At 48.0% G+C, this 16,466-nt stretch overlaps 1 protein-coding gene across 1 annotated transcript in view; it reads right to left on the bottom strand.

Annotated features, from left to right (window-relative positions):
- CHD5 (chromodomain helicase DNA binding protein 5) overlaps nt 1-16,466 on the bottom strand; it is a gene marked incomplete at its 3' end in the record, with an annotated part of 151,006 nt that overhangs the window by 130,256 nt on the left and 4,284 nt on the right. The window contains exons 3-6 of the mRNA XM_089658184.1: nt 14,568-14,806; nt 9,513-9,634; nt 4,724-4,844; nt 1,906-2,078 (exon numbers count right to left, since the gene is read on the bottom strand). Coding sequence (XP_089514310.1) covers nt 1,906-2,078; nt 4,724-4,844; nt 9,513-9,634; nt 14,568-14,806 — 655 coding nt within the window. The remainder of the gene's footprint in view (nt 1-1,905; nt 2,079-4,723; nt 4,845-9,512; nt 9,635-14,567; nt 14,807-16,466) is intronic.

Genomic DNA, 16,466 nt, shown 5'->3' with positions numbered 1-16,466 from the left:
CTATGTGACAAAGTGGATGAATTTCTGGATTTAGGCTGTAAAGCTCCAAGACCAATGAAACCTTCAGTTTTAATATGCTAAATACATTCCAGGGGCATCAAAACAAAAATGAGCGCAGAAACTTCGTTTATTTTATTTAAACCCAGCCACAGCCTGAGTGGAAAAGCCTGTCCTCTGCCAGCATGCTGCAGGAAAGGGCTCTTACTTTTTGTGTGGAAGCAGTGGTCTCTCTGAAGAGAGGCTGAAGCTGAGACCGAGCAGTAGCTCTGCAAAGTGTAAAGCTCACGCTCTCTACGGTTCGGGGAGTCAGAGTTACGTCAAAAGAGATCGCTGCTTTAGGATTCATACTGCTGTCTCTTCCTGGGACAGAACTAAGAACACGACCCAGTGACAGGAAGTAAGAAAAATCTTCCAAATGGGGTCCCATACACAAATGGGGTCTCATACACAAATGGGGTCCCATACACAAATGGGGTCTCATACACTAATGGTGTCTCATACACAAATGGTGCCCCATACACAAATGGGGTCTCATACACAAATGGGGCCCCATACACAAATGGGGTCTCATACACAAATGGGGCCTCATACACAAATGGGGCCCCATACACAAATGGGGTCTCTTACACAAATGGGGCCCCATACACAAATGGGGTCTCATACACAAATGGGGTCTCATACACAAATGGGGCCCCATACACAAATGGGGTCTCATACACAAATGGGGTCCCATACACAAATGGGGTCTCATATACAAATGGGGTCTCATATACAAATGGGGTCTCATGCACAAATGGGGTCTCATACACAAATGGGGTCTCATACACAAATGGGGTCTCATACACAAATGGGGTCTCATATACAAATGGGGTCTCATATACAAATGGGGTCTCATGCACAAATGGGGTCTCATACACAAATGGGGTCTCATACACAAATGGTGCTCCATACACAAATGGGGTCTCATACACAAATGGGGCCCCATACACAAATGGGGTCTCATACACAAATGGGGCCTCATACACAAATGGGGTCTCATACACAAATGGGGCCCCATACACAAATGGGGTATCATACACAAATGGGGCCCCATACACAAATGGGGTCTCATACACAAATGGGGCCTCATACACAAATGGGGTCTCATACACAAATGGGGTCTCATACACAAATGGGGCCCCATACACAAATGGGGTCTCATACACAAATGGGGCCTCATACACAAATGGGGTCCCATACACAAATGGGGTCTCATACACAAATGGGGCCCCATACACAAATGGGGTCTCATGCACAAATGGGGTCTCATACACAAATGGGGTCTCATACACAAATGGGGCCCCATACACAAATGGGGTCTCATGCACAAATGGGGTCTCATACACAAATGGGGTCCCATACACAAATGGGGTCTCATACACAAATGGGGTCCCATACACAAACGGGGTCTCATACACAAATGGGGTCCTATAAACAAATGAGGTCTCATACACAAATGGGGTCCCATACACAAACGGGGTCTCATACACAAATGGGGTCCCATACACAAACGGGGTCTCATACACAAATGGGGTCCCATACACAAATAAAAGTGCGATATATTACATCTCCAAAACGAAATGACTTCCTGGAGTTAAGCTTTAAATCGATAAATTGATTTCATACGGTCTATACAGAACATTATCCTATCAACCAATCCTCAAATATGAGAGCACCTCCTGGACTCGATACGACTTGGGGCCAACTTGGTTTTCCCTCTTGGCAGTAAAGCGACGCTCATAGTCAGATAAAGTATTCGTTATCAATATCACATTTCACCAGCGAGCAGCACTGAAATCAGACGTTTGCCTCGGGTAACACAGAGAGGTCTGATTTCCGGGGCCAATAGAGGAGAAAATTGCTTACACAGTGTGGGCAGCTCCACTTGCCCTCGGGGGCTTTCTCCAGCTCCGGATCCAGGCAGACAAGGTGATAGGCACGAGGACAAGTGTCACAAAGTATGATCTCCCCTCCCTGCTGGCAGACTTCGCAGTAATCCTGATGGTCCGTCTCATAGCCGTCTCCTTCACCGACTTCAACTATCCAAAGAAAACAACACGTTACTTTATGAACAAATATATATATATATGTCCAGTATCTCCCAGAAGTGAGTCCACCCCTTCCCCGGACTGTATACAATGTATATATATATATATGCTGACGTTCAGAATGGGGAAGAAAGGGGATTTAAGTGACTTTGAACATGGCATGGTTGCTGGTGCCAGACGGGCTGGTCTGAGTATTTCAAAAACTGCTGATCTATTGGGATTTTCCCGCACAACCACCTCTAGGGAAATCCAGACTCATCACACCAGGAAAAAATTTCCAACCTTCTATTGTCTAATTTTGGTTAGCCTGCATGAATTGTAGCCTCTGATTCCTGTTCTTAGCTGACAGGAGTGGCACCCTTTGTGGTCTTCTGCTGCTGTAGCCCATCTGCTTCAAGGTTGGATGTGTTGTGCGTTCAGAGATGGTATTCTGCATACCTTGGGTGTAATGAGGGGTTTTTGGAATTACTGTTGCCTTTCTATCATCTCCAACCAGTCTGCCCATTCTCCTCTGACATCTACAAGGAATTTTCCTCCACACAGCTGCCACTCACTGGATATTTCCTCTTTTTCGGACCATTCTCTGTAAACCCTAGAGGTGGTTGTGCGGGAAAATCCCAGGAGATCAACAGTTTTTGAAAGACTCAGACCAGCCCGTCTGATACCAACAACCATGCCACGTTCAAAGTCACTTACATCCCCTTTCTTTTTTCCCCATTCTGATCAGTTTGAACATCAGCAAGTTGTCTTCACCACGTCTAGATGCCTAAATGCATTGAGCTGCTGCCAATTTGGTTACCAAGCAATTGAACAGGTGGACCTAATAAAGTGGCTGGTGAATGCAGGGTCCGGGGGAGAGCGGATATAGTGAATGCGGGGTCCGGGGAGAGCGGATATAGTGAATGCGGGGTCCGGGGAGAGCGGATATAGTGAATGTGGGGTCCGGGGAGAGCGGATATAGTGAATGCGGGGTCCGGGGAGATCGGATATAGTGAATGCGGGGTCCGGGGAGAGCGGATATAGTGAATGCGGGGTCCGGGGAGAGCGGATATAGTGAATGCGGGGTCCGGGGAGAGCGGATATAGTGAATGCAGGGTCCGGGGGAGAGCGGATATAGTGAATGCGGGGTCCGGGGAGAGCGGATATAGTGAATGCGGGGTCCGGGGAGAGCGGATATAGTGAATGTGGGGTCCGGGGAGAGCGGATATAGTGAATGCGGGGTCCGGGGAGATCGGATATAGTGAATGCGGGGTCCGGGGAGAGCGGATATAGTGAATGCGGGGTCCGAGGAGAGCGGATATAGTGAATGCGGGGTCCGGGGAGAGCGGATATAGTGAATGCGGGGTCCGGGGGAGAGCGGATATAGTGAATGCGGGGTCCGGGGAGAGCGGATATAGTGAATGCGGGGTCCGGGGAGAGCGGATATAGTGAATGCGGGGTCCGGGGAGAGCGGATATAGTGAATGCGGGGTCCGGGGGAGAGCGGATATAGTGAATGCGGGGTCCGGGGAGAGCGGATATAGTGAATGCGGGGTCCGGGGAGAGCGGATATAGTGAATGCGGGGTCCGGGGAGAGCGGATATAGTGAATGCGGGGTCCGGGGAGAGCGGATATAGTGAATGCAGGGTCCGGGGAGAGCGGATATAGTGAATGCGGGGTCCGGGGAGAGCGGATATAGTGAATGCGGGGTCCGGGGAGAGCGGATATAGTGAATGCGGGGTCCGGGGAGAGCGGATATAGTGAATGCGGGGTTCGGGGAGAGCGGGTATAGTGAATGCTGGTCCGGGGAGAGCGGATATAGTGAATGCGGGGTCCGGGGAGAGCAGATATAGTGAATAAGGGGTCCGGGGAGAGCGGATATAGTGAATGCGGGGTCCGGGGAGAGCGGATATAGTGAATGCGGGGTCCGGGGAGATCGGATGTAGTGAATGCTGGGTCCGGGGAGAGTGGATATCGTGAATGCGGGGTCCGGGGGGAGCGGATATAGTGAATGCGGGGTCCGGGGAGAGCAGATATAGTGAATGCGGGGTCCGGGGAGAGCGGATATAGTGAATGCGGGGTCCGGGGAGAGCGGATATAGTGAATGCGGGGTCCGGGGAGAGCGGATATAGTGAATGTGGGGTCCAGGGAGAGCGGATATAGTGAATGCGGGGTCCGGGGAGAGCGGATATAGTGAATGCGGGGTCCGGGGAGAGCGGATATAGTGAATGTGGGGTCCAGGGAGAGCGGATATAGTGAATGTGGGGTCCGGGGAGACTGGATATAGTGAATGCAGGGTCCGGGGAAAGCGGTAATATGGTTTTCATTTCTCTAGCAGACCCCTTATGTTTTTTATCCGACAAGCCATAGCACAGATCCAATGGGTCCATTACAAGTGAACACACACAGACCAAAGACAGGATCACTGTGTCGACGTTTGCATTGGTGGACTGTACAAGGCGGGGTCACTGCCATAATGATCCAGATATTACAATTCACATATCCAATGAGGTATGACCGCCATTTCCTGGCTATGGACCCTTTGTTACTTGAGGCGCATCATTTTCCACATGTACTATCGTGTGTGAACCAATATACTTACTTATATATTTTATTTTTAAGGGTCACTAGAAAAAAAAAAAAAAAGAAAAGGCTTACCTCGCTTTTTTTTCTTCCCACGTTTTCCTCTTTTTCCGAGCCCAGACAGATCCGATCGGATGGAGGAACTGTTAATACTGGCACTATCAAAATCTGACTCCTCCCTCTCGTCTTCATCACTCTGGATATAAAGGAATCAAAAATAAAAAAAATAGATAAAATAAATATATGTGTAGTCATGGCCAAACATCCCGACATTTCTATGATAACGCACCGCTTCGCCCACAAAATTGCTGCAATGACAAATGTTTCGGCATTCTCATGTTCATTTCTTTTGTTTGTATTGGAATGACACAAAAAAAAAAATATGGAGAAATAAAAAGCCAAATCTGACACATTTGAGATCTGGGGTGGCAAGGTTTGTGATTGGCCATGCCTCCTCCTATAGAAACCAGATATCCATTTTCATTTTGTATTGAAAAAAAAAAAAGAAAGCCCGACTGCTGTGGGAAAAATGTACTAAACTCTCTAAAAACAACATTGACTGTTTGTGATCCTTATGCTGCCAGCATTAATAAAATCCATAGGAAGGTAGATTATATTTACTCGGTTTACACTTTTTCTTTTTTTATATACTTCTTCCTGGTTTCTAGCCTAGGCTGAAATGATGTCTCAGGAGCCTTCATGGAAAGAGGGGCTTTCTCAGCCAAGCACACCCTCCTGCCTGCATGCCTGAGCTAAGGATAGGTGAAGTGCAGGAAGTCAATGATACATGATTTATCTGCCCTTACTCAAGATGGCCGCAGTCAGAAATGCTAGAAGGCTGTTTTTCAAAGTGATTTCTCAGCAAAATGAAGCATGGAGACATGGATGGAGGGGGCGGGAATGGATGTATGGATAGAGTAGAGACATGGATGAATGGATAGATGGAGACATGGATGGAAGGGTGGATGGAGACATGGATGGAGGGGGGGAGGGGGTGGATGTTTGGATAGAGATATGGATAGATGGAGATATGGATGGATGGATACATGGATGGAGGGGGGGGGTGGATGTATGGATAGAGGCATGGATAGATGGAGACATGGATGGAAGGGAGGATGGAGACATGGATGGAGACATAGATGGATGGATAGAGACATGGATGGATGTATGGATAGAGATATGGATGATTGGATAGACGGAGACATGGATGGAAGGGTGGATGGAGATATGGATGCAGACATAGATGGACGGATGGAGACGTGGATGGAGGAGGGGGGGGTGGATGTATGGATAAAGACATGGATGATTGGATAGATGGGGACATGGATGGAAGGGTGGATGGAGACATGGATGGAGACATAGATGGATGGATAGAGACATGGATGGAGGGGGGATGGATGTATGGATAAAGACATGAATGATTGGATAGATGGAGACATGGATGGAAGGGTGGATGGAAACATGGATGGAGACATAGATGGATGGATAGAGACATGGATGAAGGAGGGGGGGGGGGGTGGATGTATGGATAAAGACATGGATGATTGGATAGATGGGGACATGGATGGAGACATAGATGGATGGATAGAGACATGGATGGAGGGGGGGGGGGGATGGATGTATGGATAAAGACATGGATAGATGGAGACATGGATGGAAGGGTGTATGGAGTCATGGATGGAGACATAGATGGAGGGGGGGATGGATGTATGGATAAAGACATGGATGAATGGATAGATGGGGACATGGATGAAAGGGTGTATGGAGAAATAGATGGATGGAGACATGGATGGGGGGGGGGTGGATGTATGGATAAAGACATGGATGAATGGATAGATGGGGACATGGATGAATGGATAGATGGGGACATGGATGAATGGATAGATGGGGACATGGATGAAAGGGTGTATGGAGAAATAGATGGATGGAGACATGGATGGGGGGGGGGTGGATGTATGGATAAAGACATGGATGAATGGATAGATGGGGACATGGATGAATGGATAGATGGGGACATGGATGAATGGATAGATGGGGACATGGATGAATGGATAGATGGGGACATGGATGAAAGGGTGTATGGAGAAATAGATGGATGGATGGGGGAGTTTGCTTTGAATATTAAAAAATGAATTAAGAAGTGTTTTCAGTTTGTGGTGCTCAAATACAGTTTAGTTCTACTTGTATATAGTCTTAGTGAAGAGACATTATGGGGGAGATTTACTAAAGCTGGTGCAGGTGAGCTTCTAACTTAACCTCTTGTCGCCGGCCCTTTAAACGGGTTTGGGACACCAGGAGGCAGGGCGGGGTTTAGGGCCATTGGCGGTCACATGATCAGAAAGCTCCCGACTGCAAGTAGGAATTGGGACCTTTCTGTGAGGCGTAAATCTGCCGGGAGCACATCTATGGTTTATATTGGGTTCACAAATACGCGGCCCACATTTGCGTGTGCTCAGCGCCAGGGAGTAAAAGTAAAACTGTAACTTTTTTTTTTTTCACTTTGGATAGGGCAAGGGAGGGTTATAACCCCATGTTCCTTTTTTTCACCGTGTCCCATTATGGAGATTTTCCCTTCACTTCCTGTCTCAAAGCCAAGCAGAAAGTGAGAGGAAGTCCCTGCAAATTAAGGAAAATTCCTTGGGGACCCCCCAGGTCAGCTGAACTAGAGTCCCCACTGGAAGATTTCTCCTCTAATAACTTTTATGGGGACAACCCAAAATGTCTGATTTTCTTTTGCTTTCACTTTCAGGGAGGGTTATAACCCCATGTTACTTTTTTTCACCGTGTCCCATTGCAGAGATTTCCCTTCACTTCCTGTCTCACAGCCAAACAGAAAGTGAGAGGAGGTCCCTGCAAATTAAGGACAATTTCTTGGGGTCCCCCAGGTCACCTGAATTAGTGTCCCCATTGGAAGATTTCCCCTCTATTACTTTTCTGGGGACAACCTGAAATTTGTGATTTTCTTTTGTTTTCACTTTCAGTCCTCATACACACGGGACATTTTTGCAGCGGCTGTTTTTGGCTTTTGATGTTTTTTTCTATAGCTAGTATACTCCCCCAGCATGGTCTCCTAGGTGTCCATACACACAAACTGGAAACAACATTTTTTGGCTGTGGGTTTCTAGAGGCGTTTCTTAGCTGTAAAAACGCTCTAACGCTGAAACATGCAATAAAGCGTTTTTGTACTTTTTTTGACCATAAAAAAATTTTTTTTGGTAAAAAAAATGCTAAAAACCACAAAAGCTGCTAAACGCGAGACAACGCCGCTAAATGCGGGATAACGCTGCTAAACGCGGGATAACGTGACTTTTCTCAGCTAACATCACCAGCGTTATTAAAACGCCCCTACAGTGTGCATGAGGACTCAGTGATAGAGGGGGGGTGGGATCTCCCTACTGGGGGCACAGACAGCAAAACAAGCTGACAGGGGGTCTAATCCACCTCCACTGTGTCCAAATTTAAGAAAATAAAGTTGCCTTTAGTTATATTTTAACCCCTTGACGCCGATTGCATGCAAATATGCGGCCTCTTGGCATCTGGACCTTGACGCCGAGCGGCCGCATATTTGAGCGCAATTAGAAAATACATATGTGCCCAGAGCGCGCGCCCTGCGAACTCCCAGCACATATGTCCGCGACTCCCGGAAAGGTCCCGGTCTCCCCTTTCGATCCGGACCTTTTCCAATCGTGATGGCAAATCACATGACCCTAAAACCCCGCCCTGCATCCCGGCTTCTGAAACTCTTAAAGGGCCAGGAGCTTCCGGCTCCAAGGGGTTAAACTTGTTCAATGAAGATTTGACAATAGAACCTGGAAGCTGATTGGTTTCTATTCTGTGTGCTGCAGTTTGAACAAATCTCCCCCTATGGCTACCTACAATGAAAATAACTATTGCAAAACTGAATGTGTTCAGGTTGGGGGGGGGGGTGCTGATGGGCTTTTGTTCATCTCGCACAGGTTCTGTATTCCCATACAAGTCTATAGGGATGTAAAACCCACCTGAAAGCGGAGTTCCACTCACACTAAAAAAAAAATAGTCAGGAGCTACAAAAACTGTACCTGCTGACTTTTAAAAAACAGCCACTTACCTGTCCCACGATCCCGTGGTGTTTCCCCCGCCGCAGCCCGTTTCACCGGCAGTCCTGTATTCCAGCCGCCGGCATCTTCAGTGTGGGCACCCGGCTGTGACACCTTGCGGCATCACAGCCGGGTGCCCACTGCGCATGCGCGAGTAGCGCTGCGCTTCATGAATGGCCCCGTCGTCTTCATGGACCTGTCACGTGTCCCAGAAGACTATGGGGAGGGAGGGTAGGACAACTTCCGCTTCCGATTGCCTAAGCCAGGGGTAGGCAACCTGAACAAGGGGTAGGCAACCTGAACCAGGGGTAAGCAACCTGGACTAGGGGTAGGCAACCTGAGAGCCACAGGACTACAAGTTCCATCATGCCTCTGCAAGTCATAGCTGTAACTGTCAATTTTGTAATCTTTGCAATGCCTCATGGGAAATGTAGTTCCACAACAGCTAGAGAGCCACAGGTTGCCTACCCCTGACCTAGGCAGTGGTAGTGGGAGTGGGAGCCTGTCAATTTCGGGTATCCGCTCCCCAAAGGTGCCAATCCTTATCGGGGAGCGGGGGACCAATCTTGAAAGCAGAACTTCCCCTTTTGGGTGGAACTCCGCTTGAAGTAGGTCAGAAGGATGTCAACTGCAGGTCAAAGGTCAATAAATTCTGAATAATTTCAGAAATGTCTCAAGACTAATGGCAAACTGATGCGAACACAAAATAGGAGCCCAAAAGCCCAACTTCGCAGGTCCTGACCGCCAACTACTGACCGATATACGTGACGTTTCTCGGTTTCTCTTACCGAAGATCCCTTTTTTCGCTTGCTGGCCATCCCTCCAAATTTGAACTTGAGAGTTGCAATCTTCTTGCCTTTGCCCTTCTTTTTTGCATCTTTGGATTTTGATTTTTTTCTGACACCCGGGCCTAAAAAAGAAAAATGGTCACCATATTACACATAAAACAGGAATGCAATAGTGATCATAGCAACAACAACAAACAGATCTAATAGATATAAAAGGAAAAGGCTGTTCAACAAAGTTTGGATCAAAGAAAAACCGTTACCAAAGTTCCGAGGAACCGGACTTCAACCAGACTGGCTTTGGGCAGCCACTATAGTGTTCAGTGCTGCAGTTATTTTCACAGTCCCGGAGACAATAATAGACAAGAATATAATACAGAACGATAACCGGAGTCACACCTTTGCACCCATTTTTACCATATGACCTGACATACCAGCAACGAGTGGAAACAACCCGATACAATCACTGCACAAAGAGAAGAAACACTCCAGCACAGCGATTAGCAGACGTTTATACAGGAGAAACTCGAAAAATGAGAATATGGTGCAAAAGTTCATTTATTTCAGTGCAGCAACTTAAAAGGTGAAACTAATATATGAGACTCATTACATGCAAAGCAAGATAGTTCCAGCCGTGATTTGTCATCATTGTGATGATTATGGCTTACAGCTCATGAAAACCCCAAATCCACAATCTCAGAAAATGAGAATATTCCATGCAATCAATAAAACACGGATTGTACATAGAACAATATCGGACCTCCGAAAAGTAGAAGCTGCATATGTACTCAGTACTTGGTTGGGGCCCCTTTTGCAGCAATTACTGCCTCAATGCGGTGTGGCATGGAAGCTATCAGCCTGTGGCACTGCTGAGGTGTTATGGAAGACCAGGATGCTTCAATAGCGGCCTTCAGCTCTTCTGCATTGTTCGGTCTCATGTCTCTCATCTTTCTCTTGGCAATGCCCCATAGATTCTCTATGGGGTTCAGCTCAGGCGAGTTTGCTGGCCAATCAAGCACAGTAATCCCACGGTCATTGAACTAGGTTTTGGTGCTTTTGGCAGTGTGGGCGGAGCCAAGTCCTGCTGGAAAATGAAGTCAGCATCCCCATAAAGCTGGTCTGTGGAAGGAAGCATGAAGTGCTCCAAAATCTCCTGGTAGACGGCTGCGTTGACCCTGGACTTAATGAAGCACAGTGGGCCAACACCAGCAGATGACATGGCTCCCCAAATCAACACAGACTGTGGAAACTTCACACTGGACTTCAAGCATCTTGCAGTGTGTGCCTCTCCATTCTTCCTCCATACTCGGGGTCCTTGGGCCTCTCCATTCTTCCTCCATACTCGGGGCCCTTGGGCCTCTCCATTCTTCCTCCATACTCGGGGTCCTTGGGCCTCTCCATTCTTCCTCCATACTCGGGGTCCTTGGGCCTCTCCATTCTTCCTCCATACTCGGGGTCCTTGGGCCTCTCCATTCTTCCTCCATACTCGGGGTCCTTGGGCCTCTCCATTCTTCCTCCATACTCGGGGTCCTTGGGCTTCTCCATTCTTCCTCCATACTCGGGGTCCTTGGGCCTCTCCATTCTTCCTCCATACTCGGGGTCCTTGGGCCTCTCCATTCTTCCTCCATACTCGGGGTCCTTGGGCTTCTCCATTCTTCCTCCATACTCGGGGTCCTTGTGCCTCTCCATTCTTCCTCCATACTCGGGGTCCTTGGGCCTCTCCATTCTTCCTCCATACTCGGGGTCCTTGGGCCTCTCCATTCTTCCTCCATACTCGGGGTCCTTGGGCCTCTCCATTCTTCCTCCATACTCGGGGTCCTTGGGCCTCTCCATTCTTCCTCCATACTCGGGGTCCTTGTGCCTCTCCATTCATCCTCCATACTCGGGGCCCTTGGTTTCCAAATGAGATGCAAAAGTTGCTCTCATCAGAAAAGAGGACTTTGGACCACTGAGCAACAGACCAGGTCTGTTTTTCTTTAGCCCAGGTAAGATCGTTCTGACGTTGAGTATTGTTCAGGAGCGGCTTGACAAGAGGAATACGACATTTGAAGCCCATGTCCAGGATCCGTCTGTGTGTGGTGGCTCTTGATGCACTGACTCCAGCCTCAGTCCACTCCTTGTGAAAGTCCCCAACACTTTTGAATGGCCTTTTCCTGACAATCCTCTCCAGGCTGCGGTCATCCCTGCTGCTTGTCCACCTTTTTCTTCCACACTTTTCCCTTCCACGTAACTTTCTATTAATGTGCTTTGATACAGCACTTTGGGAACATCCAACTTCTTTTGCAATTCCCTTCTGAGGCTTTCCCTCCTTATGGAGGGTGTCAGTGATGGTGTCAGGTCAGCAGTCTTTCCCATGATTGTGATTCCTACTGAACCAGACTGAGAGACCATTTAAAGGCTCAGGAACCCTTTGCAGGTGTTATGGCTGAATGAGCTGATTAGAGTGGGACACTTTGAGCCGAGATTATTCCACCTTTTCACAATATTCTCATTTTCTGAGATTGTGGATTTGGGGTTTTCATGAGCTGTAAGCCATAAACACTGACGTACAAAGACGTCCACCATACTGCCCCGAACTACATCACTGACCTAATATCCAAGTACCACCCAACACGCACACTCTGCTCCTCACAAGACCTCCTTCTCTCTAGTTCCCTGGTCTCCTCCTCCCACGCCCGCCTCCAGGACTTCTCCAGGGTGTCACCCATCCTCTGGAACTCCCTGACCCAACCCATCAGATTATCACCTACTCTCCTCTCCTTTAGGCGCACCCTGAAAACCCACCTCTTCAAGGAAGCCTACCCCACCCCCTGCTAACTTGCCGACCTCCTCCACTCTTCCTACCACTCCATCCCCCACAGCTATCTCCCCCTGTACCACTATCCCCTCCCTCCTAGATTGTAAGCTCGAAAGAGCAGGGCCCTCGATCCCCTCATGTTTTGCATTGTATTGGTATTGTTCTGTCACATGTTCTGTCCCCCTTTGTAATGTACAGCGCTGAGCGAACTATCGGCGCTTTATAAATACTGTATAATAATAATAATCATCATCACAATGATGATGTAATGAGTTTATCTCATATATTAGTTTCACCTTTTAAGTTGCATTACTGAAATAAATTAACTTTTGCACGATATTCTAATTTTTCGAGTTTCACCTGTTTACACAATTACAAAAAGCTTGGGTATTAAAAAACAAACAATACTCCCTAGGCTCAGTGGTGGTCCTTTTTCTTGATATGGGGGGCCCACCTGATGCATCAATATCACCAAAGGGCCGAACATGCAATTCAGTGAATATTTATTATCAGCAGACATACAGCAGGATACAGTCAGTGACTATGGGCATGATACAAGAGATGGTCAGAGACTGCAGACATGATACAAGAGATGGTCAGAGACTGCAGATATGATATAAGAGATGGTCAGAGACTGCAGACATGATACAAGAGATGGTCAGAGACTGCAGACATGATATAAGAGATGGTCAGAGACTGCAGACATGATACAAGAGATGGTCAGAGACTGCAGACATGATATAAGAGATGGTCAGAGACTGCAGACATGATACAAGAGATGGTCAGAGACTGCAGACATGATACAAGAGATGGTCAGAGACTGCAGACATGATATAAGAGATGGTCAGAGACTGCAGACATGATACAAGAGATGGTCAGAGACTGCAGACATGATACAAGAGATGGTCAGAGACTGCAGACCTGAATACAAGAGATGGTCAGAGACTGCAGCAATGATACAAGAGATGGTCAGAGACTGCAGACATGATACAAGAGATGGTCAGAGACTGCAGACATGATATAAGAGATGGTCAGAGACTGCAGACATGATATAAGAGATGGTCAGAGACTGCAGACATGATACAAGAGATGGTCAGAGACTGCAGACCTGATACAAGAGATGGTCAGAGACTGCAGACATGATACAAGAGATGGTCAGAGACTGCAGACATGATATAAGAGATGGTCAGAGACTGCAGACATGATATAAGAGATGGTCAGAGACTGCAGACATGATACAAGAGATGGTCAGAGACTGCAGACCTGATACAAGAGATGGTCAGAGACTGCAGACATGATACAAGAGATGGTCAGAGACTGCAGACATGATATAAGAGATGGTCAGAGACTGCAGACATGATACAAGAGATGGTCAGAGACTGCAGACATGATACAAGAGATGGTCAGAGACTGCAGACCTGAATACAAGAGATGGTCAGAGACTGCAGACATGATACAAGAGATGGTCAGAGACTGCAGACATGATACAAGAGATGGTCAGAGACTGCAGACATGATACAAGAGATGGTCAGAGACTGCAGACATGATACAAGAGATGGTCAGAGACTGCAGACATGCTGCAGGAGGCTGTGAACATTATATAAGAGTTGTTGGAGGCTGGGGACATGCTTCAAGAGACAGTCCTAGACTGTAGACATATTATATGAGACTGCTAGAAATCACAACTATAACAAAGCAATAGGGAAGCACAGGTTAGTGTGTGCAGGGGCCCTCGAGGGCCGCACAAAAAGTGCAAAGGGCTACATGTGACCCCTTTCCACCCAGACTCTGCAAGGCCCTTGGTAAGGGTAAAAACTACCTGCAATATAAAAAAAAAACTAAAAAACAGCCAACCTACTGCAACGGCATTTTCGAGCAACACAGCCATCTACATGCCAATCATTCAGAAGAATCAACTAAAATCTGTTCTGTTCCCAGACAGCCTGACATACTACAAGAGATGGTCAGAGACTGCAGACATGATACAGGAGATGGTCAGAGACTGCAGACAGGATACAAGAGATGGTCAGAGACTGCAGACATACTACAGGAGATGGTCAGAGACTGCAGACATACTACAGGAGATGGTCAGAGACTGCAGACATGATACAAGAGATGGTCAGAGACCGGACAGCCTGACATACAGAAGAGAGGCCTCCAGGTGGCCATATTGACTTTCACAGAAAATGACAGCGGCTGCAGACTGAAAAGGAAAGGGAATATTTAATAACATCCAATCACAATGACCTCCCACACCTCACCTTTTCCTTCCTTAGTTTTTGCCTTCCTTATGGGTGGAGGCTGAGGAGGCGGCTGAGGCTCCACCAGGAGGGCAGGAGCAACTGCCACAGTTTCCACAGCAGCCGCCACTGCCGCCGCAGCTGCCGCCGCCGAGCTGCCCTTCAGTGGGTTGTTGGAACTGAACTCCCGCCATTTGGCACCGAGCACGGTCATCATCTTGGACATGGGGATCTTGGGATTCTTCTTGGCTATTAAAGGCCTGAACGGTACAATCAGATAAAGGGGTTTATTGCGCTTTTTACAACATAACAAAAATAACAACATCCAATAAAGAAATAACAAAAAGCATTCAATAAAAAAAAATGATAAAACTCTCTGTGGTTCAGTGACTGGTCTGCTACAGGAGGAAGGATTCTGTATTCTACATTTTGTGAAGATATATTCAAAACTGCTAAACACAGAGCACGAGCAACTGTGTGCCCCCTGCACCCTGCAATAGTTCTGTGATAAGCTGCACCCCAGACCGAAGAAATAAAATACCGTCACCGTGAGGTCCCTCCCGCCACACTGCAAGTATTACATGCTCATTAACAGTAGGGTAGTGGTCTCCAAACTGTGGCCCTTTGCTTGCCTTTATATGGCTCTTGGGGCACAATTCCTCCCACTGACACCAATAATGGGGCACTATTCCTCCCACTGACACCAATGATGGGACACTATTCCTCCCACTGACACCAATGATGGGGCACTATTCCTCCCACTGACACCAATGATGGGACACTATTCCTCCCACTGACACCAATGATGGGGCACTATTCCTCCCACTGACACCAAGGATGGGACACTATTCCTCCCACTGACACCAATGATGGGGCACTATTCCTCCCACTGACACCAATGATGGGGCACTATTCCTCCCACTGATACCAATGATGGGGCACTATTCCTCCCACTGACACCAATGATGGGGCACTATTCCTCCCACTGACACCAATGATGGGGCACTATTCCTACCACTGACACCAATGATGGGGCACTATTCCCCTCACTGACACCAATGATGGGGCACTATTCCTCCCACTGACACCAATGATGGGGCACTATTCCTCCCACTGACACCAACAATTGAGCACTATTCCTTCCACTGACACCAATGATGGGACACTATTCCTCCCACTGACACCAATGATGGGGCACTATTCCTCCCACTGACACCAATGATGGGGCACTATTCCTCCCACTGACACCAACAATTGAGCACTATTCCTTCCACTGACACCAACGATGGGGCACTATTCCTCCCACTGACACCAATGATGAGCACTATTCCTCCCACTGATACCAATGATGAGCACTATTCCTCCCACTGACACCAATGATGGGGCACTATTCCTCCCACTGACACCAACGATGGGGCACTATTCCTCCCACTGACACCAATGATGAGCACTATTCCTCCCACTGACACCAATGATGGGGCACTATTCCTCCCACTGACACCAATGATGAGCACTATTCCTCCCACTGATACCAATGATGGGGCACTATTCCTCCCACTGATACCAATGATGGGGCACTATTCCTCCCACTGACACCAATGATGGGGCACTATTCCTCCCACTGACACCAATGATGGGGCACTATTCCTCCCACTGACACCAACGATGGAGCACTTTCCTCCCAATGACACCAACGATGCTCCCCCAGCCCCCAACCACGCCCCTTAAAGCTTATGAAATTACATTTTTCTCCATGGCGGTGGAGAGCGGGCCTCTCCTCGTGTCTCCTTCAGCGGAGGAGAGCGGACCTCTCCTGCACCTGTCCAGTGTAATGGCGGTGCCGAAGAAGAAGCGGGAAGTCGGCTTCAAAACGAGGCTTGGAGCGCAAATCGATCCCCGGGGCCTGGGGATCGCATTGCA

Source organism: Staurois parvus, unplaced genomic scaffold (genome assembly GCF_062004578.1).
Source record: "Staurois parvus isolate SC_StPar_1 unplaced genomic scaffold, SC_StPar_1.0 ptg001056l, whole genome shotgun sequence".
In the NCBI taxonomy this organism is placed as follows: domain Eukaryota; kingdom Metazoa; phylum Chordata; class Amphibia; order Anura; family Ranidae; genus Staurois; species Staurois parvus.
This window is presented reverse-complemented; position numbering and strand designations above follow the sequence as displayed.